The 27761-nt window shown below is 39.2% G+C and overlaps 9 protein-coding genes across 9 annotated transcripts; 4 read left to right on the plus strand and 5 right to left on the minus strand.

Annotated features, from left to right (window-relative positions):
* Positions 1–1012: 1012 nt before the first annotated feature.
* SKDI07G5400 (glycoside hydrolase family 13 protein) lies at positions 1013–2782 on the minus strand (the record flags this gene model as incomplete). The annotated part of the gene is made up of 1 exon (XM_056228317.1): positions 1013–2782. One exon carries the CDS (start codon positions 2780–2782, stop codon positions 1013–1015), a length of 1770 nt encoding a protein of 589 aa, XP_056088050.1.
* Positions 2783–4249: 1467 nt separating this feature from the next.
* On the plus strand, positions 4250–5476 carry SKDI07G5410 (fungal specific transcription factor domain-containing protein; the record flags this gene model as incomplete). The annotated part of the gene is made up of 1 exon (XM_056228318.1): positions 4250–5476. One exon carries the CDS (start codon positions 4250–4252, stop codon positions 5474–5476), a length of 1227 nt encoding a protein of 408 aa, XP_056088051.1.
* Positions 5477–6305: 829 nt separating this feature from the next.
* Positions 6306–8156, minus strand: SKDI07G5420 (sugar porter family MFS transporter; the record flags this gene model as incomplete). Its single annotated transcript, XM_056228319.1, has 1 exon — positions 6306–8156. The coding sequence occupies one exon, from the start codon at positions 8154–8156 to the stop codon at positions 6306–6308; it is 1851 nt and encodes a 616-aa protein (XP_056088052.1).
* A 4186-nt stretch (positions 8157–12342) lies between these two features.
* Positions 12343–14097, plus strand: MAL12 (alpha-glucosidase MAL12; the record flags this gene model as incomplete). The annotated part of the gene is made up of 1 exon (XM_056228320.1): positions 12343–14097. The coding sequence occupies one exon, from the start codon at positions 12343–12345 to the stop codon at positions 14095–14097; it is 1755 nt and encodes a 584-aa protein (XP_056088053.1).
* A 3281-nt stretch (positions 14098–17378) lies between these two features.
* On the plus strand, positions 17379–18788 carry SKDI07G5440 (Zn(II)2Cys6 transcription factor; the record flags this gene model as incomplete). Its single annotated transcript, XM_056228321.1, has 1 exon — positions 17379–18788. The coding sequence occupies one exon, from the start codon at positions 17379–17381 to the stop codon at positions 18786–18788; it is 1410 nt and encodes a 469-aa protein (XP_056088054.1).
* Positions 18789–20268: 1480 nt separating this feature from the next.
* On the minus strand, positions 20269–20865 carry REE1 (Ree1p; the record flags this gene model as incomplete). The annotated part of the gene is made up of 1 exon (XM_056228322.1): positions 20269–20865. One exon carries the CDS (start codon positions 20863–20865, stop codon positions 20269–20271), a length of 597 nt encoding a protein of 198 aa, XP_056088055.1.
* Positions 20866–21608: 743 nt separating this feature from the next.
* SKDI07G5460 (acetyltransferase) lies at positions 21609–22202 on the minus strand (the record flags this gene model as incomplete). Its single annotated transcript, XM_056228323.1, has 1 exon — positions 21609–22202. The coding sequence occupies one exon, from the start codon at positions 22200–22202 to the stop codon at positions 21609–21611; it is 594 nt and encodes a 197-aa protein (XP_056088056.1).
* Positions 22203–23490: 1288 nt separating this feature from the next.
* On the minus strand, positions 23491–24177 carry SKDI07G5470 (uncharacterized protein; the record flags this gene model as incomplete). Its single annotated transcript, XM_056228324.1, has 1 exon — positions 23491–24177. The coding sequence occupies one exon, from the start codon at positions 24175–24177 to the stop codon at positions 23491–23493; it is 687 nt and encodes a 228-aa protein (XP_056088057.1).
* A 1757-nt stretch (positions 24178–25934) lies between these two features.
* SKDI07G5480 (SRP1/TIP1 family protein) lies at positions 25935–26297 on the plus strand (the record flags this gene model as incomplete). Its single annotated transcript, XM_056228325.1, has 1 exon — positions 25935–26297. One exon carries the CDS (start codon positions 25935–25937, stop codon positions 26295–26297), a length of 363 nt encoding a protein of 120 aa, XP_056088058.1.
* Positions 26298–27761: the final 1464 nt, after the last annotated feature.

Below are 27761 nucleotides of genomic sequence, written 5' to 3' on the forward strand. Positions count from 1 at the left end.
CTTCAAACATCTACCAAGGTCAAGAGCTAGGTATGCCCAACTTCAAAAACAGGAAGATCAAGCAGATTAAATGTGCGGAAGGAACTGGGACTTACGCAGTTATCAAGCGTGACTATGGCGAGGACTCAGAAAAGATGAGAAAGTATCTTAAAGCGTTGGCCCTGATTTCCAGGGACCATGGGAGAACCTCCCTCCCATGGAACGGTGATGAACCTTGAGTCGATATGAATGAATCATTTAGGGACGCAATCAATGCAGAAGCCGAGCTAAAAGATAAAGACTTCATCCTCTTCTTTTGGAAAAAAGTCTCGCAGTTTAGAAAGGAGCACAAGGATACTCTTGTGTATGGGTATAAAAGTTCCAGTTCTATGATTTAAACAACGACGAACTCTTCATGTTCGCCAAGGATTCTGACAGCAAAAAAATGTTTGCTGTTTTTAACTTCAGCAGCGACAGCACCGATTTTCCAGTTCCTGAAGAAAAAGCTTACCACGTTATTTTTTTTTTCGGTACTTCACATACATTGCAGTTATGAGGAGGGACACTCTTTTTCGTGAAGAAGTGATGTATCAAGGAGCTCTAGCGCTTTGTCCTTAGGAGCAACGACTATTGCGGCGTTTTATAGAAGTGCTTAGCAGTTCTGAAGATTTCTTGATATTTTCTCTTTCTACTTTCTGAAATGATCAGCATATCTCTTTCGTTATTATATAGTATTATTTTTTATCTCGCAGGAACTTTGCAGGAAGCCTCGACAAAGCTCGTTTGGTGCATACATGCTCGTTATCAAGAGTTAAAACCAACTCTTTGTTTTCAGGAAACCCTTAACGTCCTTCTACATGCAAATATATTCTTCCGCTATTGCTATCGCGTGGAAATTGACACATCAATAGATGGTCTCTTACTGTTAAAAAAATTCGTAGAGCTATATAATCAATATAAATAGATAAAATTCGTTATACTTACCATCTCGAACATTGTTGGTAAACTAGTGTCATGATCGTCTTAACATTTCTCATTCATCGATATAAATTCTTCCTTCCCATGGCTTCAAAGTTCTGGAAGATGGGTTGATTTGGTCGCTTGGGTAATTACCAAAGGCAAGAGTATAAGAAGAATTAGCTTTTGGTATTTCAAAGTCCAATAGTTCGGAACTGAAATTCAAAGCTGCAAACAAAGTCTTATTCTCGTACTTTTTAGTAAAACTAAACAATCTCTTATTGTCCAGGTCAATAAATTCAAAATCATAGCCGTAAACAGCAATGTCCTTATGACTCTTCCTGAATTCCAAGGCCTTTCTCCAGAATGCCAACACAGAATCTGGGTTTTTTTGTTCATCTTCCACATTAATTCCTTCTCTAAAGGACTCGTTCAAGGAAAACCATGGTTTGGCGTTGGGACCAGAGAAACCAGCGTTCGGTTCCTCATGTGTCCAAGGCATAGGAGTTCTAGCGTGATCTCTAGAAACCAAGGCGATTCCATCCAAAAATTTCTTCATTTGTTCAGATTTTTCACCATGCTCTTCCTTAATGAGCTTGTAGTTATTTCTGATCTCGACGTCTTCGTACTTCTCAACAGGCCAGTTCTTGAAATTGATTTGGCCCAGCTCTTGGCCTTGATAAATAAACAACGTGCCGGTCAACGAGACCAACAACACAGACAACAACTTCCCTGAAATTACACGGTTTTTTGTGGAATCATCACCAAATCTGGTGATTGAACGAGGTTGGTCGTGATTTTCTAGATAAATAGTTGACCAACAATCAGTTCCGTTGATGTATCTAAACAGCTCTGCAAGCGCAACCTTCCAATCTTTCAATTCTGCTGGAACCAAATTGTAACGGAATAATGGAGAAGTACCAACATCAGTATGGGAGAAGTTGAACAATTCACCAAGCTCGCATCTTGAAGCACTTGTGTATAACTTCTTAGTTGCATCTGAAGCATGTTGCATTTCCCCAACTGTCATGATCTCCCTGCCATCTTTAACCCTATTTCTGATAAACCTGTTCATTTCTTGATGGAATTCATGGATACGTGGCCCATTTAGAGTCAAGGGATCGCTGGATTGCCAGAGTGAATTTTTATCGGTGATGGGTGCGTCTGGTAGACCGACGACTTTGGAGTACAAGCTCCCCACATCGATTCTGAAACCGTCTACACCATGATCTAGCCAATATCCAACAGCACTTTCGTAAATTGCTTTTCTGCAATCCTCACTCTCCCAATTGAGATCAGGTTGCCTAGGACAAAATAGACGCAAGTAAAATTCTTGCGTCTTTTCGTCGAAAGTCCATGCGGAACCGCCAAAATAGGATTTCCAATTGTTTGGAGGAATTGGATTACCTTCGTCATCGTAACCCTTAGGAGGCTTCCAGAAGAACCAGTCACGCTTTGGGTTGGTCTTGGAAGATCTACTCTCTTTGAACCATTCGTGTTCGCTTGAGCAGTGGTTAATGACCAAATCGGTGATGAATTTCATCCCAAACTTATGGGTTTTTTCGATCAGGGCAAAGCAGTCTTCATTGGTACCATAGGTTGGCCAAACTTTTTCATAATTGGCAATGTCATAGCCCATATCATCTTGTGGAGAGTCGTAGAATGGCGAGATCCAAATGGCATCAACGCCAAGACCTTTGATGTACTCCAATTTAGAAGCGATACCTTTCATATCACCCCAGCCATCATTGTTCGAGTCTTTGAAACTTGCTGGGTAAATCTGGTAGATTGTGGCTTCTTTCCACCATTTGGGGTCTGTTTCTGGATGTGCAGAAGAGATAGTCATTATTAGTAATTTTTTTTACGTTGGAAAGCTTTATTTGTCTCTGATTTATTTATAATTGCAAGAGTTAAAGAGTTTCTTTACTATAGCTAAAGTTCGATGGTCAGGAGCTTCAACAAGTCCTTTAAGTACTTTTTTTATTCAATGAGAAAATGGGTCTACTGTTTTCCGACCAGGGAGTGGCATGACAAGAGCTATGAAAATAAGTAATACTGTTCATAGGAATATTTCAACCTCACAGTAAAGCTATAGTAGGATAATTCGTTGAAGTTGACGTTGATACGTAATCTAGTTCATCGAGCCGTAATAACGTGGGGTAAACAAATGGAACTATTAACCTTATTACCAAATCTACCTTTGTTGGGAATGAAGCTACGTCCTTACTTGTGTAAATATTTTGATACAAACCTCCTATCCCTCCGAGATATTCTCCGAGATATTCTCCTGCAACAAAGGTCCCACCACCCTTACATAATGCATAATTGAGTTTGTTTCCTTTCCCAGGATTTCTCCGAAAATTACTCCGAAAATTACTCCGTCGTGCAGGATAACTTTGCTTCTCCAGTTTAATTGGGATTTCTATGTTTTTTCCCTCAAACACAAGCACAAAAATTATGGTAGGGCGGAAAGGATCGTCTACGGGGTATAATTCTCGAAGAAATATAAACAACAATCCCCAGGGTCTGCTGAATACGGGGTCCGTTCTCCTTCCCCAGAAATAAGCAAACATCGGCACCGTTTGCAAATGCAACTTCCGGTGATGCCTCATTGACCATGATGGAGTAATATGACCCCTGAGGACACAAACATAATACTCTTGCCTCGATAACTTAGTGTGTGTGTGTATGCATGGGTGTATGATTTTTCTTTTCAGTATCTTGACTCTACCTGAGGCATAAGAAAGAACATACAATTAATTGAAGAAATTTTTCGCATATATGTCCCTGAAGGGATATTCAAGAGTGCAAAATCTGATTGCTCGAGAAATCTCTCAGAATCGTGATGGAAAAGGGATAAATCATTTGAAGGATCCTTTGAAATAGAATAATCTTGGAAACGGATTAGGCGGTTCTCCCGTCCGGTGCCTGAGTTCTCTCGTTCCTGTTGCAGCGCCATCCCACCTCCGTGCGCATTTTTTCCCCGTCCCCGGATTTTATTTTCCGTTTCATTATATTCAATAACTTAAATATAACAGAAAATAATTTCAGGATCATTCCTCACAGTACACAGAAGTTAACACCAAATGCTGGACTGAAAAAAAAGTTCTTTGAGGACATGTTTGCTCTGAATATGACTTCAGCTAAACAGGCATGCGATTGCTGCCGCGTTCGTCGAGTGAAATGTGATGGTAAAAAACCATGTAACCGTTGTCTTCAACACGATTTAAAATGTACATATCTGCAACCCCTAAGAAAGAGAGGTCCTAAGAATATTAGATCAAGAAGTTTAAAAAAAATAGCTGAAACACAAATGTTTAGTGAGAATGACAGTTGCATGACAGCTTTAGAAATATCCCTGAAAATTCCAAAGAAGCTCATTGATAAATGTTTGAGGCTATATCATGATAATCTCTACGTTATCTGGCCTTTACTCTCCTATGATAATCTTCACAAACTTTTGGAGGAAAAATACGATGACTGCTACGCTTATTGGTTTCTGGTAGCTCTTTCAGCGGCCACTCTCAGTGATTTAAAAACTGAGGTAGAGTCCGAAGATGGAACATCTTTCAGCGGAAGAAAGTTGACATTTCTTTGTATATCGTCCCGTCAGCAGTTTGATGATCTCGATAACAGCGACCTGTTTAAAATTATGACATACTACTGTTTGCATCGTTGTTTCTCCCAGATTTCCGATACGAAAACTTCATACAGGCTTTCTAGTGCGGCTATTAGTCTCATCAAAGTCACGGAATTTCATCGTGAAAAAACGTACGAATCTCTTTCGTTTGATGAACAGCAGCTCAGGCGAAAAGTGTTTTATTTGCTTCTGTTGACAGAAAGATACTATTCCGTATACATTCATTGTGTAACAAGTCTGGATGCCACAATAGCACCGCCACAGCCTGAGACGGTAACTGATCCTCGACTTTCTTTGGACAGCTTTCTTGAGATGATAAGGGTCTTTACTGTACCAGGAAAATGCTTCTTCGATGCTTTAGCCACCGACTCTCCGGACCCTTTTTGTACCGAAGACTCCCTGAAGAAAATATGGAAAGAACTTCATACGGCATCACTAGAGATAGAACCATGGTCTTATGGTTACGTGGACATTTCTTTTTCTCGTCATTGGATAAGAACATTGGCTTGGAGGCTAGTCTTTCGAATGAACAATATTGATTTTTTATCCAACTCTAACAATACGCACATACCAGTTGAAATTGCTAGGGACATGCTAGATGATGTATTTCTAACCCCAAACAATCTATATGGAGTCCATGGTCCTGGAATTCCAACAAAGGCACTAGAAATAGCCAATGCATTAGTAGATGTCGTGAACCAGAATGATCAAAAGACAGAATCGGAGGCTTGGGACGTTTTATGCGAGATATCCAAGTTTGTTTTCTCTTTAAATCACTATGATGGAAAATTGGTTGAAAGCTTTGTGACTAAGTGTCAAAGTGCTCTCATTACTCTTCCAATCTCCAAACCCCCCAAATCCGACGAAGACTTGAAAGATGACTCTAATATAGTTTTCTGAATGCATTCTTTAGCATTCGTTTACGACAAATATTTTACGAAGTGATGATTCCGGTGGTCATAGTTGTTGACTGCCAGTCAAGCAATCAACAACCACTTTAGAAGGATGGTCATCTATAAGAATATATCTGTGGTTGGCTTGGTTGGAAATGTACAGATAGAAATCATTTTAACTCTTTTCAAATTTTGAATTATGAGTTACTTCACCATAATCGGGATAATGTTAGGTTTGCTAATGCGATTGAAAATATTCAGTGCAATTTTACTATGTCCGATCTCCATTCCTGTAAAAGGAGAGATGTCTATATTTCAAAACATAAAGCATGTTATATTACGTTCATACAGCGGATTAAAACTGAATAATGTTATGAAGTTGAGTAATTATCTCAAAAAGGTCGATATTGAGGTAATACTTGATTTTAGAGAAAAATATTAATTTCGTATTTAAATTTGGTAATCTTATAATGCTACATTATTATATCTCTAACATAATATATATGTCGTTCTTAATAGGTATTTCAATGCTTTCCCAAATGTTTCAGTGACTCTTTTGAGAAATTTATGATATAAGCCCAAACCCATACTTTTGATGTGTGACAGAATTCACCTGAAAAGTTCTTACGCGACATAATATAGCCAAAAAATAACACCAGACAGCTAACCCACTTACCTTGAGAGTTAGTAAAGATACGGCGCTTTTGAGAATTTAAACAATATTATACAAATATACCCTAGAGAAATGAACTACTGTGGTAACAAAGATAAATTTGATGTGTTAAGTAGTTGATATATAAATAAAAGAATGTCATATTTATCTATTGGATGGAGGGTCATTTATTCATAATAGATGGAGTACTTCGATCTCCTTCGTCAATGTAAGTTTCTCCATCTTCCTTGGGATCTTTAGGGGTGATTTCTTCTGATGTAACCCTAGCAGTGGAAAATAGATCTACTTTCGTTGACTTGAACTTTCTTGCCGGAATCTCAAGTTTAAATAATTCATTTATTTCCATGAAGGTCCTACCAGCAGTTTCAGGAAGGTCGATAACAGCCCAGATGAGGGTGGCGAAACATAATCCTCCCCAGAAAAAGCCAGACTTAGCACCCCAGTTCCATTTTTCAGAGTTCAATTGGTACAGTATCAAAACAGCGGTAACAATACATGCCATATTATAAGCATTACGAGCTAGAATGATCGATTTAGTTCTTAGCCGCGAGGATGGTATTTCAGAGACCAAGCAAAAGACGACAGGAGCAATTCCTAGATTGTAGAAAAAGGAAACGACCATTAGAAGAGCACCACTCCCCATTTTGGCACCATGCGAGTCCGAGCATCCCAAACCTCCTATAATAAACAACAAAATGGTCTGAACGGCCAGTCCAAAGGCGTAAAGATCATACCTGCCAAAATACTTTGAAGCCCACCAAGATAGGAATGTCGCCGCAATACCAATACAATATTGAATGATACTAAAAGTGAAGGCCGTATCAGTGCCAACACCGGCTTTTTCGTAAAAGTAAGTTGAATAACCTATTAATTGTGTACCACAGGTAGTTTGACCAATCCAACACAGACAAGCAATTCTCGTCCTTCTACGATTGATTTTGTCTTTCACACAGTCCCAGTAGGAGCCTTCTGAACTTGACAGCTTTTGTTCCTTTTCGATAGTCACTTTGATTTTATCTAGCTCCATGGCAACCAACAATTCCTTTTCGGGTCCCTTACCACTCAATGTTCTTTCAAGTGATGTCTTTGCCTGCTCGAGTCTCCCCTTTTTGACAAGCCACCATGGCGATTCAGGTGCAAAGAAAATACCTATTGCCAGAGGAAGAGGCCAAATCCATTGTAAAGCAAAAGGTAGCTTATATCCCAATTCTGAATTTGAATATTTGTTCTGAGAATTCTTCATGATACCAGCAGCAAAAAGTTGGCCGAACGCCCAGCACAGGTTTGAATAAGTTGTCAAATAATATCTTAAGGCCAGAGGACAGATTTCAGAGGCGTACGAGACAGTCAAACATTGGAAACAACCCCATGGCATACCACATAATACCTGCCCCACGGCAATCATCCCTAAACTTTTGCAAAAATACAGAATAAAAGTGAAAGCAGCTAGGAAGAACAACGCCATAATCAAGGTGTAGCGATTACCCATAAGATCCACAAAAGGTCCTGTCATTTGCAAACCCACAATCTCGCCGGCAACAATACACAACGATAAACCAATTTGCCAAGATACTGGAATTTCATATTCTCCTGTCTCGCTATTTAGAGAGCCGTACTTCTTTTGGAAAACGGGTAGGGCATAGAAAGATCCGAGGATGGCCGTATCATAACCTTCTTGGATTAGCGTTGTGGAGACTAACAATGACCATGCCGCTGCTTTAGGGTATGTTTTCAAAGCTGTCATAAGCGGCATCCCTCTCTCACTTTCATCGGCTTCCTTAGCATCCTGTGCAGCATCATCGAGAACCTTGGGCACTTCCTCATCATTATTATCGCTTGGTGTTAGTGAAATTTGACCGTACTCAAGATGGGAAAGATCATAATCAGTTTTCTTACCTTGCTCCTCCATCTCTATCGCGTTGAATTCAGCGGTGTGCAAGCCATTCTCGATCTCACTTAAGTTCGAGCTGCTTTTGTCTTTTTTTCTGTTTATTAGTGAGGATAGACCCTTCATGATTAACTAATAATTTTCGATGTTTTTTTTTCTGTTCTATTAGATATACCGAACCTACCACAAAAAATATGGGGAATATCGCGCCTATTTATATATTGGATAGTAGACACAATGCACTCCAGACATACTGCTTGCAGGCCAGAAATATGATAGAATTCGTCCCCACGGAAAGTCTACCGGCAACCACCCCGTGTGATGACGTGCCTCTCAATACTAAGTAGAGAGAAGAAAGCAGGAGAATATACCAAAAAACTTTTACAAGCAGAGATCTGTAACAGCTGATTCTCCACAAAAATTAACTTGCCTTGAAAAGAAGAAAAAATGAGGAGAAATACTATAATAGTATAGTGCTTGTACGAACTTTCAATTTAAAATGCAGAAAAGTAATAGCACAACCTGATGATCAATTCTCCGGAGATTGCCCTGATATTAGCCCCTTGAGTAATTTCTACTTTTAACTATCTGCGGCGGAGTAATGCTTACGTTGCGTACAATTGACTGGCTTGCACACAAGTGGCTCTTAACACTTCGGTCGAAATCTCGGTATAGTATGATCCGGAGAAAATCTCGGTGAAATTCTCGGCAGCTTATATGAAGGTTTTATTCTCGGTGAGCTTAGTTAAGTTTTTTCGTTGGACCCCTCGTAGTGGCGGGGGCTATTTTTCGGCTGCATGTTCGCGGGGTTAAGTTTTTAGATGTTTTTCCTGCGAGGATTTCTGAGCTGTCAACAACTTCTAAGGGCGACAGGTACGAGATGCTTGAAGATAATAGCGTAAATTTGTACTGATCTCTTAGCTAACAGCAAGTTCCCTCATTTTTAACATTCTGAATAGGTGTTCTAGTCAGTGAAGCTAATTAAGCTTCGCAAGGACAACTCGGTCATGTTCGATGTTACTATTGTGTCGCATGAATTTTCTTTCTTGGCAGGAACAAATAAAGTCTACTGAAGATGATTAAATATCTCGTCAATAAATTTCTTCCTGTATTCTCGAACATATAAAAAGAAAAGTGAAAGATCCGCCGATGATTTTTCAGACACTATTATTTCAGGTCATTCGGGACAAAACCATAAGCGGGGAGAAGAAGCCAAGGCTTGGTCTACCAAGTATACCTGAGATGCCTTAAAAGGTAACAACGATGGTAGTGGGACATCTTGAAAGATGTCACTTCCGCATTCCGATGAAATCAAAGATCTTGATATACGCATTCATTCCTTTGCGTGTACCAGATATGGGATATAACATACGGGCAGAGAAAAATCTGGTCACATATGGCATCAATAGACATCGCTTGAAGCAGCTGCAAGTTTTTAGCAAGCTTAAACCCTTGGCTGTAATCTCTGTGTTTTACCAGCATTAAATTCGATTTAGACAAGATGCTCTTGTCCGGAGCCAAGCCTAACATGCTATATTGTAAACGTAAATTGATGTCGATACCATATCTAAAGCTTGGAACAACACTGACTTTATGAAGCTTATATGTTGCACCTCTCAAGGGAGCAAAGTCTTTCCTCTTATCATTAGATATTGGGCACAATGGTAAGGATAATCTCTCCGCGAACCAATCGCGTTCAGTACTTCACGTTCAAAGTCTCTTCAACAGCTTTTACAGTACTATCCATCGACTAACATTTTATGTTTGAATATCCTCGAAGAACTAGCTTATTGTTGATATCTAGTCTAGCAAGTAGGATGATAGGTAGCAGCTTGAATTTTTTTCCCGTCACCTGTCATCACTCTATTTATCACTTATTCTCTTCTCTATCATTTTCTTTGGCTTAATGTGATAAATGGAGTTGTTGAGACCTCGACATATCTCCTTGGTTTATATCTTCAAAAATCCACCATACAGATGTCAGAATCATTTCATCTCGCGGGTGGTTTTATTTGCTCTTTTTTCTTTAAATCCACCAGCAACTAGTTTTTCAGAGATTTTTTCCAGATACAACCCCTACGTAATAATGCATAACTTTATTTGGCTTCTTTCCTTCCCCACAATTTTTCCGTAGCTTGTTTTCGCGAGAATTAGTCCGCCGTGCAAATTCTCGAATTTTCTACATTTGTTTTAGAGTGCCAACATCCATAGAAAAATTATAGCGTTTCCTCAAGAATCTAGTTCAAAGAATCCGCACTACTAAATTCCTTGGAAATTGAGACACAACAAAACTAGATAGTTCTAAAAGAACTGTCGAAGTTTATTCTAAAAGGACCACGATATTTTTCGCACTTGACCTAACAATTACCGATGTCCTCATTTCCGAAGTTCGAAGTGCCTGCAGTCCCGTGCTCTTGCAGGCAACACCCCACATCCCTCCTGCGATTTAGGGTACCCCGAGTTTGATAATTCATTCCTCTGAATAGAATATCTCAAGTACGGCAGTAGAATGCGAGCCAGTGTTCATCGAGTAAAATGTAACCATAAATCGGCTCGCTGTCTTCAGTGCCAGTTAAAGTGTACTTGTCTCCAACCTCTGAAAAAGTGGGGTTCAGGGTCCATAAGGCTGGGAAGCTTAGAGATATAGCAGAACTACAGACTACATGATTTTTATGAACTTCACACTGCTCTAACTACTCTACTAATTTCTGCGATTAAAAGACAATTTCAAGGATGGTATCAGTATAACTACTTGAAAAAATTTCACAACTTGAGAAGGAATAATTTCCACTACATAAACCTGTCGATCGTGATCGTGAACAAAAAAAAATACCACCGTCTGCGCCACTTTTTATGGATGTAACGCTCAGTTATCATTCGAACACAATTCTTGTTTCTAGACGCGGTAAAGGGTTTTTGTGTATGTTTGATATCTTGATAAGAAACCGTACCGTACTTGTGTTGATCGTTTATGCAGTTAGACAACCATAACGAGGATAATTTTGTAAATAATATATTATTCATGCATGTCTAAGCAGTCCACCGCGGTGAAAATGTCCTGTATTAAATTTATGATATGTGCATGATAATATCTTGAACCTTTAACTTTTGAGGGAATATTATAGATAGAGACTGTATGGCATGCCATTACTGAGTTATCACAGTTCTAATGATATCCAGCTCATAATGCGCACCTGTAAGATGAGTGGCCAAGAATTGCCATTTCAACAGCACATTTCTGGTAATAAATGTCTTGTTTCAAATGACATAAGTTGACCGGCTCTTAGCACAGGTTTAAGTATGCTGTCAAATGTTATCTTAGGGCTAGAGGACATATTTCAGAGGCGTATAAGACAATCAAACAATGGAAACACCTGTCTCGTTGCAATCATCCCTAAACTTGTGGAAAAATACAGAATAAAAGTGAAAGCAACTAGGACGAGTAATGCCATAATCAACGTGTAATGATTATCCATGAAATTGACAAACAATCCTGTCACTGTAAACCCACAAAATCACCCATCATGTCACATGATACATGATCCAATTTGTCATGATGCTGAAATATCCTATTCTACTGTCTGCTTTCTAAATAGCGGACTTCCTTCCAAAAACAGTGGGATAAGAAAGATTCAAGGATGGCCGTATCATAACCTCCTTGGGTCAGCGCATTGTGAAGACCAATAATGACCATGCCGTTGCCCTGAGGTATGTTTTCAAAGCCGTCATGAGTGCCATTTCCACAAAACTATGCGAAAAGGCCCGCATATTGCGTCCCAAAAGATGAAGCCAAAACGTGAGAAGAACCACATGATCTAGAAAATGCCACAATATGGTCTCCTGCGAAAGATATTAATTCCAGTTCCCTAGGTCTAGCCAATGTGTTGTTATAGACTATTAAAACACCTGTTGCGCATCGCTTAAACTCTCGTGTTATATACACTTTCTTCCTTTTTTGGCGCCTTCGTTGAAAATTTCGCTAAAGACGGGGGGTTTAAGTTTACATAATTACTCCACTAGTTTTTCCGTGCCCCACACAATTATGTATCTTTCTGCTAGAGCAACTGTGCCTTCATTTCTAGCGTCCAAAATATTAACTGTATGACCTGTATCGTGGGATGGTCCGCAAGGCAAGTCGAAAAGCTCAGATATTCTATCTTCCTCTTGGATTTGATGAATTTCTTGAGTGTTCTGATCGAGGTATAAAAGATCCACCAAGAAAAATATTTGAGGAAGTAAATTGTTCATTCTCAGCATGTCTTCTTGGCTATACTAAACGGGTAAAGCAGTCTCACATAAACCAAACATATAAATGACTGTTTCTGATCATCCAGAGACAGAACCTAAGTGGTGGAAAGAATCTACCATTTATCAAATATACCCAGCAAGCTTTAAAGATTCTAACAACGACGGATGGGGTGACTTGAAAGGTATCACTTCTGAATTGGGATACATTAAAAATCTTGGTGTTGATGCCATTTGGGTCTGTCCCTTCTACGATTCCCCACAGCAAGATATGGGGTATGACATATCCGACTATGAGAAAGTCTGGCCAACATACGGCACGAACGAGGATTGTTTTGAGCTGATTGAAAAGACCCATAAACTGGGCATGAAATTCATCACTGACTTGGTTATAAATCATTGTTCTACAGAACACGAATGGTTTAAGGAGAGTAGATCTTCGAAAACTAACCCAAAGCGTGACTGGTTCTTCTGGAGACCACCGAAAGGTTACGATGAAAATGGTAAGCCGATTCCACCGAATAATTGGGCGTCCATCTTCGGCGGTTCAGCATGGACTTTTGATGAAACTACAAATGAATTTTATCTACGTTTATTCGCAAGTCGTCAGGCCGACTTGAATTGGGAAAATGTAGATTGCAGAAAGGCAATTTATGAGAGTGCTCTAGGATATTGGTTAGACCACGGTGTGGACGGTTTTAGGATTGACACTGCCGGTTTATATTCAAAGCGTCCTGGCTTACCGGATTCTCCAATTTTTGACGAAAGCTCAGAGTTCCAGCATCCAAATTGGGGATCTCACAATGGTCCTAGGATCCATGAATTTCATCAAGAATTGCACAGGTACATAAAGGATCGAGTCAAAGATGGTAGGGAAATAATGACAGTGGGTGAAGTCGCACATGGAAGTGATAATGCTTTATATACCAGTGCAGCCAGGTATGAAATAAGTGAACTTTTTTCTTTCGCGCACGTTGATCTTGGTGCCAAACCATTCTTCCGCTACAATAAAGCTCCATTTTCCTTGAAACAATGGAAGGAAGCTATCGCGTCAAATTTCTTATTTATTAATGGTACAGATAGTTGGGCTACTACCTACATTGAGAATCACGATCAACCTCGTTCAATTACGAGATTTGGTGATGATTCACCAAAATACCGTGCTTTGTCTGGAAAACTATTGGCATTATTGGAATGCTCATTGACGGGCACGCTGTACGTCTATCAAGGCCAGGAACTAGGGCAGATCAATTTCAAAGGCTGGCCTATAGAGAAGTACGAGGACGTTGACATCAAGACCAACTACGAAATCATCAAGGAGAAATTCGGTGAGGATTCAAAGAATATGAAAGAGTATTATGATGGAATTGCTTTATTATCTAGAGATCATGCAAGAACTCCTATGCCATGGTCCAAAGAGGAGCCAAATGCCGGTTTCACCGATCAAAATGTTAAGCCTTGGTACTTCTTAAATGAATCATTCAAACAGGGAATTAACGTTGAGGAAGAATCCATAGATAATGCTTCAGTTCTTAACTTCTGGAAGAGAGCCTTGCAGGCCAGGAAGAAAAATAAAGAACTTATGGTTTACGGCTACGATTTTGAATTTGTTGACTTAGAGAACGACAAAATCTTCAGCTTTACCAAGGAGTACGAGGATAAGACGTTGTTTGCCGCTTTGAACTTCAGTGGTGAAGAAATAAAATTTGAGATGCCAAAAGAAGGTGCTTCTTTATCTTTTGTTCTCGGAAATTACGATAATGCCGATGCTTCCTCAAGAGTTTTGAAACCTTGGGAAGGTAGAATCTATCATGTCAGATAAACTCTGGGCAAACTAGTGGTACCTTTGGGGAATAAACGTCACCTTATCACTAAGTAAGCCTTTTTTATATGTAAGCGAGAATAAAGTGGGGAAATTTCTTGCTGAAAATCTATATATCATTGTGGATGAACGCGAGTTCTACTTGGCGTGCACCATGATTTTTTGAATTGTATATCGTGACTTTTGAATCCTCGGATTGTGAACTTTTGAAAAGATAAGGATAACGCAATCTGCTTTCGGATGAAAATTTGTAAAAGGATGAATTCTGCAATTCAGGCATGGCGTACTAGTATATGGAACGATGTTATTAACGACTGTTTGGTGTTCTTCTGTTGCACTTCTATCTCTTCGTCACGTTACTCGTACCAATCTTCTTTTCTTTGCGCCGAAGCGTCGGGCCGGTGCTCGGATAACATGTTGCCGAGCTAAAATAAGATTTTCTGAAAATACTGCTTAAGCCGCAAATCAGGGACCAATTTGTGCTGTGGATGCTTGATACTAGAAACAGTATGGCTTATAGTAAGTAGCTCTGATACAAACACAGTAGTATTTTTATTCAAGGCTGTGGATTAGGATAAGGGGTACAGTCGATAGATAGTGAAAAAATCAGATATTAGATAAAAACTGTTGGTTAGAGAGTATGGTATGAATGAATTGCCTGGGTAAAATTGGCTGGAGTTATGCTTTGACAACATTGTGAATACTTAAATAGTTTTAAAATAATATTATTGAACATTCAACTGTGTTTTTATGATTCCAATGAGGTGGTATTGTAAAGTTGTAGTATATTTGTATTGATGCCCATGAAATGGTTTGCAGCTGCCTGCAATGTGATTTAGAACCTTAGTCGTACCGAATTCGGCAGTATTAAGTGAGGCGAATGGCTAATAATCTGTGATCTCAAATCCTTTGAATGCAGGAGTTTTCAATCAAAATCAGGAAAAAAGCATATTGAACCAATATTGCGTCTTTGAACAAAGATGCAATTTTAAACGATGAAATCAAATGGAAAGGGTACGTCTCATAATCCAATTTGGATAGATTGCTTCTATTACAAAGTGATTTATTAGTTTAGAGGCAATTTTTGGATAGATATTCCAGAACATTACTCTACTGTGTTTCAAGATTATCACTTAATCATGGGTTCTACATCATACAGTGGCTTTCAAAATAAATGTTTTTCAGGAGGAGCCGAACGACCGATTGGACATCATGCTCACATGTGTTTACAAAAATGCTAAAGGCCAGTGCTTTCACTTATTGCTCACTCATGATACTAAGTAAGCCATCAACCGCTACAAAATGCGTGTGATTTCGGCGGCCCTCTTTTCGTCAGCAAAGACGGATATCATTCGAACTGTATATGAGGAATTTAAACTTTTGAAGCTTCAGGTAATACGTTTCTGAACCAGTTCATCGCTTCAATGGGAGGGGTACCAAAGTTGAAGATGGAAAAATAAAAATGTACCCACCGAATGACTTTTTCATGTTCTAAATTAGCAAGAAAAAAAAATCTATTTTAGTGCCAAAGATTAGATGAGATCTCAATGAAAGTTCAAAAGGAATTAGTTTTCCGCTGCGTTACTTGGCCAACAGTGCTGCTGCAACCCTTGATGTACGTAAAGGGAGCTGGAGGAGCTGCTATCCCTGTAAAAAAAGTTCTTTCGCCCTGAACATGCCAAAGAGATAGGCATTACAAAAATGATCTCGTATACTAAATTTATGAAGGGTGATCTGTTCAAGCACGAAAACATCTCAGGAGCGATAATGAGCCGGTACGAAAGTGAGAGGGAACTCAGTGACTTGTTTGTGCAGTGGTAGCTGGCCAAGAAACTCATGTAAATTGAACAGCTCTGATCAGCTACATCAGATAGTATTTTCGTTGAAGCTAAGTTCATATCACCACCTTTGCTCAGTCCGACGAAGAAGTCAATTTTGTCGAATCAGGTTTCTAAATTTCCGATATCAAAGCTCATTTGGCTCAATACTAGTCTTTCCAAGCAGCAGTTTAATTGAAATTGCTGAAGTTGTTTTCCACTTCGGCGACTTCACCACCATGCTGACCGGTATTGCTCCAGATCAACTTACGAAAATGATCAATAGCGTCTCATGGTACTCTATCAGATTGGGACCAGCTATTTCCAGCGCTCTACCCAAGCATGGTATATACATCGTTGTTAAAAGAAGTCGATTTTAAGATAGATGTTAAACTTAACGAAAAAAAAAAACTAGCGATACTAACGGTTGAAAAACTTGCATACACACAAACACAGGCATTATAAACCTACTCCTTCAACCGCAAGAAATCATTCTTGTAGAACACAGATTACAAAATGAGGTGATCATTTATGAAAAATCTGTGAAATTATAGTGCATCCTTAAATCCTCATCAGATGGACTTCTCTTTTTTAAGGGCATCGGGCCGGAATCATTGCTCATGCCAATGCTAAGGATCAAAGTTCGCAAGCTAGGGCTATATGCCATAAGAATATTGGCACATTCATTATTACAGTGACAATCAAGATATATGAACAGCGTTGTGCGGCTTGATATCATTCGAGCTGAGAATATTATCAATTGAGCTTTGAAAGGCTCAACTTGTCATTTTAGTCTATATCATTGAATGTTCCGCATATAGATATGAGGATAATTTCATCTCACGTGCATTTTTCCATTAAGCGGCATCAGGATTAATTTTTCAGAGATTTTTCCAGACCCCGACCCCACCCCTACGTAATAATGAAAAACTTAATATTTGCCTTGTTACTTCCCCACAATTTTTCCGTAGCCTATTTTCCCGAGAATTACTCCGCTGTACAAATTTCCGATTTTTGTACCTCTGTTTTCTAAAACACCACCTTCATTCGTGGGAAAATGGAGAGCTATTTCTCAAAAGATCCACTTCAAAGAACCTGTATCAGTACACTCCCTGAAATTCAAGATATCAAAAAAAGTACACCTATTTGAAATAACAATTTTGGTTGACACTAAAATTAGCAAATTTTGGGCATCGCGGGAGATGCTTTTGGAACCTACTAATTCAACAGTTAGAAACTACTGTGGGCTCCTTCAAAGACTAAATTGACCTGTAAAAACGTCCGGGTGATAGCTTACGTTCAGCGTCACCTCACTCCCCCTGCTGCTTTGCTCGAGCAACCCCAGGTTCAATAATCCGTTGCTTTATATGAAACATTTTAAATACGGGGAGTAGAGAAAATGATTCCGGGAGCTTTCCACTTGATAAAAAATAAAAGGAACTATCGTAAATTTCCGCCTTAAACATGAGTATTGCAAAGCAGTCGTGCGACTGTTGTCGTGTTCGTCGAGTTAAGTGTGACCGCCATAGACCATGTAGCAATTGCTTTCGACGCCATTTGAAGTGTACCTATCTTCAACCACTGAAAAAAAGAGGTCCAAGATCCATTAGGGCAAAAAGCTTGCGAAAAATAGCTGAAGTGCAGACTATAACTTTGAATAACAATACCAGGACCACCCCAGTGGCACTGATGAAGGTTCCAAAGAAGGTAATTGATCACTGTTTGAGGCTCTACCACGATAATTTATACCTAATATGGCCTGTCCTCTGCTATGATGATCTTCACAAGCTTCTGGAGGGAAATTTTGATGACTGTTACGCTTATTGCTTTTTAGTATCTCTTTCGGCGGCGACTCTTAGCGATTTGCAAACTGAAATAAAATCCGAAGATGGAGTTTCTTTTACTGGCGAGAAGTTATGCTCTCTTTGTATGCTATCCCGACAATTCTTCGACGATCTCGGCAACAGCGATTTATTTCGAATAATGACATACTATTGTTTGCATCGTTGTTACGCACAGTCCGCCGATACAAGAACTTCATACAGACTTTCTTGTGAAGCTGTAGGCCTCATCAAGGTAGCCGGGTTCCACCGTGAAGAAACTTATGGGTATCTTTCATTTAATGAGCAGCAGATTGCAAGAAAGGTTTATTATTTGCTCTTCATGACAGAAAGATACTATGCCATATATCTTCATTGTTCAACAAGTCTCGACGCCACAATTTCTCCACCACAACCTGAGATTTCATCTGATCCTCGGCTCTCTCTCGATAGTTTTCTAGAAGTGATTAGGGTCTTTACCGTGCCAGGAAAATGTTTCTTTGATGCCTTAGCTACTAACAGTGCCAATGCTTGTACTGAAGCCTCCTTAGCGAGGATATGGACAGAACTTCATACAACATCCTTCGCTGTAAAGCCGTGGCCTTATCGGTATATAGACTTTTTATTTTCTCGACACTGGATCAGGGCCCTGGCGTGGAAGCTAGTATTTCATGCAAAAGGGATGCGAATGAATTTTCTTTCGAATAGTAGCAATACGCATATACCAGTCGAAATTGCTAGGGACATGTTAGGGGACACATTCTCAACTCCAAACAACCTTTATGATGTTCACGGTCCCGGAATACCAATGAAAGCGTTAGAAGTAGCCAATGCATTGGTTGACGTTGTAAATAAGTATGATCATAATGAGAAGTTAGAGGCCTGGAATGTTTTGTACGATGTATCCAAGTTTGTCTTTTCTCTGAAACACTGTAACCATAAAATGGTCCAAAAATTTTCAACTAAATGTCAAAGCGCCCTAATTTCTTTGCCTATCCCTGAATATTTGCAATTAGACGACAGTTCCAAGGATTTCACTGATATAATTTCTTGAATTCGTCATTTTTCTTTCTTTTCAACATGTTGAGAGCTAATGAATTCCCTTAAACCAATCTCTGAATTTCAACCGAAAAAAATAAAATACTGCCGTAGGAATACTCTCCTTAAACACCTGGTTTTTTCTTCACAGGCCTAATCTACAAAACGAAACCATATTTCGCCCATTTTGACTTAAGTTCGAATATATTACTATTAAATGAATTGTCCATGTATTGATAGCTTCTTCACTAGAAACCAGCGGCTTTTCACTGAAAAATATGGAGGTTAACGGCTCGGCCGTGTAGAGATGTAAGAGATATATGGGTTTAGCTCTGCTCAAAGACAGTTATTCATAGATGTTGTGACTGACTGTTTGTATAATTTGATTATTGTTATTGAGGTATTTTTTTATTTTTCATTCATATCCATGCATTTGTGTCATGAAATAATATGACATGGCATTTAATAAACCTAAATCATGGTATGTTTGGTAACACTTGAGAGATGTTACATTTATAAGACCGTAGGGGTACCATTGTATTCCTTATGGATCATAGGAGGTTCTAAGGCGGCAGCACGGAGACAAGGCAAAAAACAACAGGTATAATACTAATAGTTTGGTCCCCCCGGGACGGGGCCGAAAGCAGTCATTGCCACAGCAACATTAATGTGATATTGAATGACACTAAAAAAAACCACCGATTTTGCGCTAAAACAGACTATGTCATGATTGACTGATGAATGTTTTGAGTATACTATGGTTGCTTTTTTGGGATTTCTGGCACCTTGATGAGTGTGACGTCCTTCTTACGCAACCAACTCAAGGGCGTCCTTGCTAAAAATATTTTGGGTATCACAGGCCAGTACTGATTGATATGAGTTTATATATTTATACTCAGTTGTATATTATGAACTTCTAACTATTAAGCAAGGTAAACATAATGCAATCTGTAACTATAATGAAAATATGGAAGACGGGGGAAGTCCGGGAATATATGTTAATCACTGTTATTTGCGCAACGAGATATACGTATAGTGTATAAATGATACACACAGGAGAGTTTATAAGATAAATTCTCTACGATAACCTCACGGTATTATCCTACAGGTATCAATATATAGTGTGGCATTTCTGATGGTTTATGAAACATTTATTAACGCAAAACGAGGTCAGTGTAGGTATTGCAGTGTTTCTTCTGTCCTGGCGGCTGAAAAAATTGGGCTATTAGGACGAGCAAGGGTATGTTAATCAATTGCAACAATTCAACACAATAAAACCACGTACTGCTCATTACTCGTCGAATAAATGTTAATGATGGGCTAAAGGAAAAAAGACATTATACTTTAGTAAAAGTTCGTTGGCTTAAGATGAGGAGATTATGAAATTTCAGGAGAATTTTCAACTTTGCTTTTGATATAAAAATATCACTACATACTGATAACCGATATACAAGCCGTTGCTGAATTGATTACATGAAACATTATCAACTAAAAAGCTAACTTAGATCGTGCAAAGCTTTTCCCAAGGGTGCTGTGAGAACCCACTCTGAGAATGTGACTTTTAAGCCACTACGTTCAGGTGTACAAGCCATGGGTCCAACGAAATAGTGATCTGAAACATAGAATGGAGTTAGACGTACCAACGGCCATGTCTTTTTGTCCGAAGAAACTTGCAATCTTAGCACCCCACTTTCAACAGTAATACGAAGCCATAAATCTCTAGGATTCTCATCATAAATAGCTGTGGACCAGTCGGATTTTTCATTCGTCAAAACGCTGCTCAGCATTGCATGTCCATCAGAGATTTCAATACCGGCCTTGAGCCAATGGCTATCGTCAACGCGTACCATCATACCAGCCTGATCATAAAGGCTCTCGTAGCTTCCCTGAATACGTAGTTGAGCAGTAAAGGCACTGCCGGTCCTTACTCCCAAAAAATGACCACTGTCACGGGTAAATCCGTAAAAGGTTTCACGCCAAAAGTCTGTTTTCTCATCTGTTACCAGGCTAACTTTGTCTGCCTCTTGAGAACATGCTTTTGGTTTATTGAGCCATATTCCGTTTGACAGCCGAGTATTTTTAGATTCGTTCATTATTTTGAAATTACTTGCTTGCCCAAAAGATGTTTGCTGTGTCTTTTTCTCATAACAGTTCAAATTATGTGCCAGGAGTATATTTGTGATATTTATATAGTTCACAATTCCACCATCTCGCTACTGCCTACCTATGCCATATAGGATGTTATGTTACAGCCGGCCCACTTTTTTTTTTTGCAGATTCTTCCCTTTGTATAGGGTCTTGTTCCGTTCTTATTCCCAATATGTCTATGAGGAGTTGCACTATTCTACTGTCCATGACCTTTTCTGAACTTCCACGGAGATTAAAAAACTGAAACAATTACATAAAGCTGCTAAAGCCTCGACCACAGAAAGCGTGTACTTCGCAGCCCTCTATTATGATCGAGATAACATTCACGAAAATAAGCTTCACTCACTCTGCCGGAGTGGAGAAAAACTCGGGGAAAATATCTTGCTTTCGTATTACCTTTGTAAGGGATATTTTACTGTCATCTCATTTTTTATTATCCTTTTATGCGAGTATAAGCTTCATTGAATAGAATGCAATAGGTGGACATAGTACAGCTAATGGCTGTGTTCAGAAAGAAGAACTTTGAACCAAAAAAGTATGGGAATAGCTAATTATCCTTTCACATATTGACTATACTAAGTAAATGAACTATCTTTTATTATTTTATAAGCCATCATGAGGAAATATGTAATGCAATTATTAAAGAAAATGACGATGGTGGCCTAGATATTATTCTTAAAAGACTAAGTTACAGTTTCTTGAAATTCTTCGTCATACAGTCTTTTTCAGTAACCTTCCTTATTTCTCTGCAGGGATTACCTGCGGCCACTACGCCTTCTGGTATGTCACGGATCACAACACTACCAGCAGCAATGACAGAGTTTTTTCCTATATTTACGCCAGGAATCACTGATACTCCGCCTCCAATCCACACATTATCCCCTATGGTCACGGGAATAGCATATTCTAGGCCTTGGAGACGCCTTTTCACGTCAATTGGATGGCCTGCCGTGTAAATTCCAACATTAGGAGCAATAAATACGTTGTCCCCAATCTGGACCTTTGCCCCGTCAAGTATAACGAGATTGTGGTTGGCGTAGAAATTATCTCCAATATGGATGTTGCTACCGTAATCACAGAAAAAAGGTGGTTCAATAATGAAATTTTCAGTACAGCTTCCAAGTAACTCCCTGATGACTTGGTTTCTTTTTTCTTCTTCAGAAGGACTGAGAGTATTATATTCATGGAGCTTTATTTTAGTCTCTTTTCTAACCCTTAGAAGATCTGGATCATAATTGGCATCATAAAGCTCACCAGGCTTTACGTTCTCCAAAATGCCCATTTTTTAGTTATTCTGCTGTTATACCTAATGAGCTTTTTCGATTGAACTTCGGCGTAATCGTGTGTTGACTTTTATACCTTATAGATCTGTCCACAAGACAGCACGATCCGTGCATAAATCATGCCCTTCTCATCTTAACGAACCCGCGTGAATCTTCAAAATTTTGAAATGTGACTGTCAGATTCGGCGGACAAAAAAAGTGCCCCATCGGGGGTTTGTACAGCGTTGTACATATGTTCGCATGATCCGTATTATGTCTCATTCATAGGGTCTCAATGTATGGTCAGTGATTTTTCTCGCCGCGCAACGTCGGGCCGGACTTTTAGTCTGGACATTATAGTGTAAGCCGATATTGGAATTAAGGTTTTAGAACAACTCATCCAGAAACGAGTCTACACGATGCAACAAAGGCGCAATTATTAGTATTACCGCATTCACAAACGATGAATGTTATGTGTGTATGCTTTGCGTTTTCAGCCAATATAAAAATGAACTGTATCTCTTGAATAGACATGCAATGCTATGTATGTTTTATATAGATATTATGAGAGGATATCCATGATGTCTCGAAGACTAGACCGCAATTCCTTGCACCAACATATACCACCAAAATTTTTTTTGGAAATATGGAAATCTCTCGGTGGAAAAGGAAAATTTTACCTACAGAGCATTGCAGCAATTGCTATCAAGATTATCAATCGAAAACTTGCATTGCACGACAGATGGCATGAATTGGACCCGTTCATATTTTCAGTTCGGAAGAATCCATTATCAATTTGTCCGTGATTTGATTGGGCCGTGACACCTCCAGATATCTCTGCAAATCAATTTTCCTCGTAGATCAGTGTCGCTATACGGGCTTCAACTTTCACAACATCCTTGTATCTATGCTCTACCATGTACTTAAGATGTGGTTTCGAATCTAAGGGGAATAGCATGATGCCATCAGTAGGCTAAACCGAAACCTGTACGCGCTCTCTTCCTTAACCACATAAAAATATTCAAGTACCTAATAATCGTATCATATCTCGTGAGTTTTCATTTTGAGAAATTACACTTTTTGGTTATTCAGATCGGTGCGGTTATTACTATTACTAGTTGTTGCAGTAACGTTATAAACAACGCTACTTTCATAGATAACTACTCTCTTTTCATATAATCAAGAGTATAACTAGTATATATAGGTCTAACGAACTACGCAAATTCTAAACGAAGGGGAAATGTTCATACCTACGCCGAAGACTCATCGGTACAGGATGATTGTGCCTCCCGAATATATGGCCATAGTTCAACAGATAGTGACCCCAGAATACGTGACCCTCTTTGAAGATAGAAGACCGACGAAGTTGCGCTCGAAAAACCGTTGGCAATCAATTCCATCAAAGAAAAACTCTTCATTCTTCCAAACCTTCTGCCTAAACAGATACATATTCATTCTCCTTGCGACCTGATTCCACCCATCAGCACCAGTTTCTTGCTCATTTGTGATAGTTGATAAGTATTGCATTTTATGTTCCATTTTCATCGATGCACCTCGGATATTTTGGAAAAAATATATATACATGAGTAAAACGAATCCAAGGTGCGAGATGCGAATCAGAAGGCAGGAATGCCGTGTAATGAAGATAGTGTACAAACATTGAAGGATTAATGGTAAAAATAGATGACTGAAAAACCTCTTGAGAACCCAAGTAAACTTAGACTGGTAAGATTCCTTAGGAAGCTGAGTCTCATCCAAGTTAATAGGCTCCCACGCCTTCTCAGTGTCAAATAACTTCCACTGTTTGTCCACTTCTGTAAAATAAACTTTCAAGGCTTCTTCGATGTAAGGAACTGAATCTTTAAATGACTTGAGCTTTGAATCATCATCTTTCTTTAAAGAAAATGGCTCTAAAATGGCTATTCTGAATGCTTCTTGGCAGTCCCAAGCACCATAAAAAAAGTACTTGGTTTTCCAAAGTTTGTTTTCATACATGTATAAGTTGAGATTTGCTGCTATAGATTCCCAGTTTTCAACATCAGTACCTGGAGAATTTGCAATGATTTCTTTAGAGAACTGGGGTGGGCAGTTTCGATAAGGCACGTTTACGGCACAACATTTCAATAAGAGGCAAAAAACATAGACATAAAATCAGAAGATTAGTAGCCAAAAAAGGATAAATCCAATTACTGGACATTTTCCACCATGTTGTAACTGGTAGCCATGATAGTAACCAGATACGAAAGGCTAGGGACTTGAAAGTCTCATAACAAGACCAAGTAAAGCCATTTCTGAAAATGTCCTTGGGTAAAACAATCTTTTGGGATTCGAGATATCCAGAGGATAATAAACCTACATTCTTCTCATCTTCAACTTTGGTATCTCTTCCATGTTGATGTTGAGGTGGTCGTTGAGAAGACCTGTTACTTGGAGTCGCAACCTCCTAGTGGTTGCCTTATATAGTTCGAAGACTGTCTTTTTCTGCCAAGATAAAAAAACACCGAAGGCGCGCATTATGCAACAGTTGATGGCTTAGTTGAGATTATGCTTGATCAGTAAGTGGGAGCACGATAAAGGGGCGTTCGACATATCTAGTATCAAACAACGAAGAACTTCATTTGGCTCCTCTGTTATGTAAATTGCTCTACAAAAACTACCGCGTGATACAAACCTATAAAGCTACTAGAAATCTTGTTGTCTAGAGTCGAATATGCTTCCTTGTAACCAATGAAGTCTTTTGTCATGTAGCTGTCATATTCAGAATCGAATACTTTGTGCATTAAAAAAGGCCTGAGGGTTTACTTTGCGGAAATGGACAAACAGGAGAACTAATCAACACTGGGAAGGCTTGGAGTTCCTGTTAAACTGCAAAAGTTTAGCTTTCAAAGGAGAGTTGCCGTTTTAACTTGGTCTGGGTTATTCAAAATCGTTACTTTCTGAGGGCATATTTGATGACCTTCCATGCAAAAAGAAGTTGCTCCCACATTCCTGGGACACCGAAGAAAGTACGGCAAGCAGCATTATGTCGAGCACCGAAGCTATGTGGAAGTCAAGTCGGAAGTCAGAAAGTACGACAGGTAGCATTCATAAACTATTGGATCACACGGAATACGGACAAAAGATCCCGTAAAACAGAAAAATCCAGCGTGTAAACTGGGGATTTGAGTCCATACATTGGCTTATCAGCAGTTTTGGTGCTATTGCAAAAAGTGGCAAACCCTATAGGTACGATTCACAACACATGCCATTTGGAGGAAGTGAAAGCTGCTTGCTACCTTTTCGTGGCAACCGTTTAGCTCATATGAATCTGGGCTTAGACGATGGGCCTCTGAACGAGGGTCCAAACTAAACTCGGATCTTCTATTTGACCGAAAAAGGAAATATCGCAGGCACGGAAAAGGGTTTTTTAAGGTACCCCGGCTCCCCTATAATTGGCATCCTTCTTTGGTGCATACGAGAGAATATGGAAAATGCAAAACGTGCCTTCATATACGAAAGCTGTGGAAGAGGTCGTTCAAGGACAGGCGCACCTCCATAGTGACAATGAATATGGGTGTGAGAGGTAAGATGGGAAAGAGTACGCGATGAAACGTGAGCGTCCACTGATTCGTTTGGGTACTAGAAAACTGGTCAAAGAAATCATATAAATAGAGCAGCTCTGATCATCTATCTTTGAGAATATGCCTTCATTCTTCTCTTTCTAGTTAAGCCTATATCAGCACTAAAGAAACAATCGAAAACAAACAAATACAATGGTCAAATTAACTTCAATCGCTGCTGGTGTCGCCGCTCTAGCTGCTGGTGCCTCTGCCACCACCACCCTAGCTCAATCCGACGAAAGAGTCAACTTGGTTGAATTGGGTGTCTACGTCTCTGATATCAGAGCTCACTTGGCCCAATACTACTTGTTCCAAGCCGCTCATCCAACTGAAACCTACCCAGTCGAAGTTGCTCAAGCTGTTTTCAACTACGGTGACTTCACCACGATGTTGACCGGTATTGCTCCAGACCAAGTGACCAGAATGATCACTGGTGTCCCATGGTACTCTACCAGATTGAGACCAGCCATCTCCAGTGCTCTATCTGCAGACGGTATCTACACCATCGCCAACTAGACATGCTCTTACGAATGATATCCTACGGACATAAGAAGTAATGAAAAATGAAAAAAATGTGATTTGACGGTGTATATAGTTGAATATGTGTATATTAATATTATAAACCTGCTCAGTCAATTACGGTATTTTTGAAACGGAGGTAGAATGAAATGCGGAATGAAATCGTGAAAATCTAATTTCGTGAATGCCATTCACCGAGTAACGAATGGATGATATATGTTACGAGGTATGTGGGGGATATAGATGGATTGCGGAATGAAATAAAGATTAGTGAGGATTACTTATGACTGGTGAATATTTTATGAAAAGTGAAAAACAGTTAGAAAATATAAAATGGGATAATAATTAGAAAAAAAAAGAGTAATGATATTATATGGTAGCGCTATATGAGTATGTTATATTCTATAGCGTCCGTGTGCGTATGTAGTTGTATTATAGTGTAGTGCATGGAATGGAGATACTGGGACCTAGAAGTTGGACTGAGATAATATTTTATGTTCATGTGTCGAGTGTAGGTAATGATAGAGGATATATAAGAGGAAAGGCGGTAATGGTAGAGAAAGAGTATGATGATAAGTAATGGAATTGAGTAGAGATTAAAGTGATTGTATTCGTTTATGTAGCACCCGTGTGCGTATGTGCTGGTGTTAAGAATATATTGAGAATACTGTAATGGCGGTTTATTGAGGTGATGATATTGTGTATTCTATGTTAGCAATGATATGCTGATGGGAGCAGTATGATGTTAGAGAGTGGAGGGCATGGGGGTGATGTGATGGTGGTGATTGTATTGTATATATTAGTTATGTTAACAATGGCGTAATGCAGAAGCTGATGTATAGTCAAGGTGTTAGAGTATTGAAGTACTGAGTGCAGTTGTATGGTCCACAAGGATAAGTGATTAGTTGTAGATAGTTAGATGTGACAGAAATGGGTAGAGATAATAAATGGCACAGGATATAAACTGTTTAGGTGAGTGCCATATATAGTGATGGGGTGTGGTATGGCAGTATTCTGTAGCGTCCGTGTGAGTATGTGCTGGATATGACATTATGATTCAATGGGGGAGAGCCGAGTTAGTTAGCAGGATATAAAGTGTGATATGGTGATGGTCTAGAGTAAAGTGATTGGTGTATGTTTATTGTTTACGATTATTGTATATATGGGAGGTAAATGGAGTGTAGTGTTTAAAGGATATAAAGGAGGTGTGGTAATGACGAGTGGATGAATATGTTGATTAGAATGCAGATAAGGGGTATGAAGTGTTAGATGTGAGATAGTATGAGTTTGGTGTAATGACATTAGGTATGAACGGCTGGGTGTGCCACGCGGTAGTATCAAAGTAAGGTGATAGTAATTGAGAGATACAGAAGAGCTGAGGTGGTGGTGAGTTGGGGATATATTATTCAGAATGCAAAAATATGATATCGATGGATAAATGTGGAATACAGTCAGTTTAAT

The sequence above is a fragment of the Saccharomyces kudriavzevii genome (genome assembly GCF_947243775.1).
Source record: "Saccharomyces kudriavzevii IFO 1802 strain IFO1802 genome assembly, chromosome: 7".
Lineage (NCBI taxonomy): Eukaryota > Fungi > Ascomycota > Saccharomycetes > Saccharomycetales > Saccharomycetaceae > Saccharomyces > Saccharomyces kudriavzevii.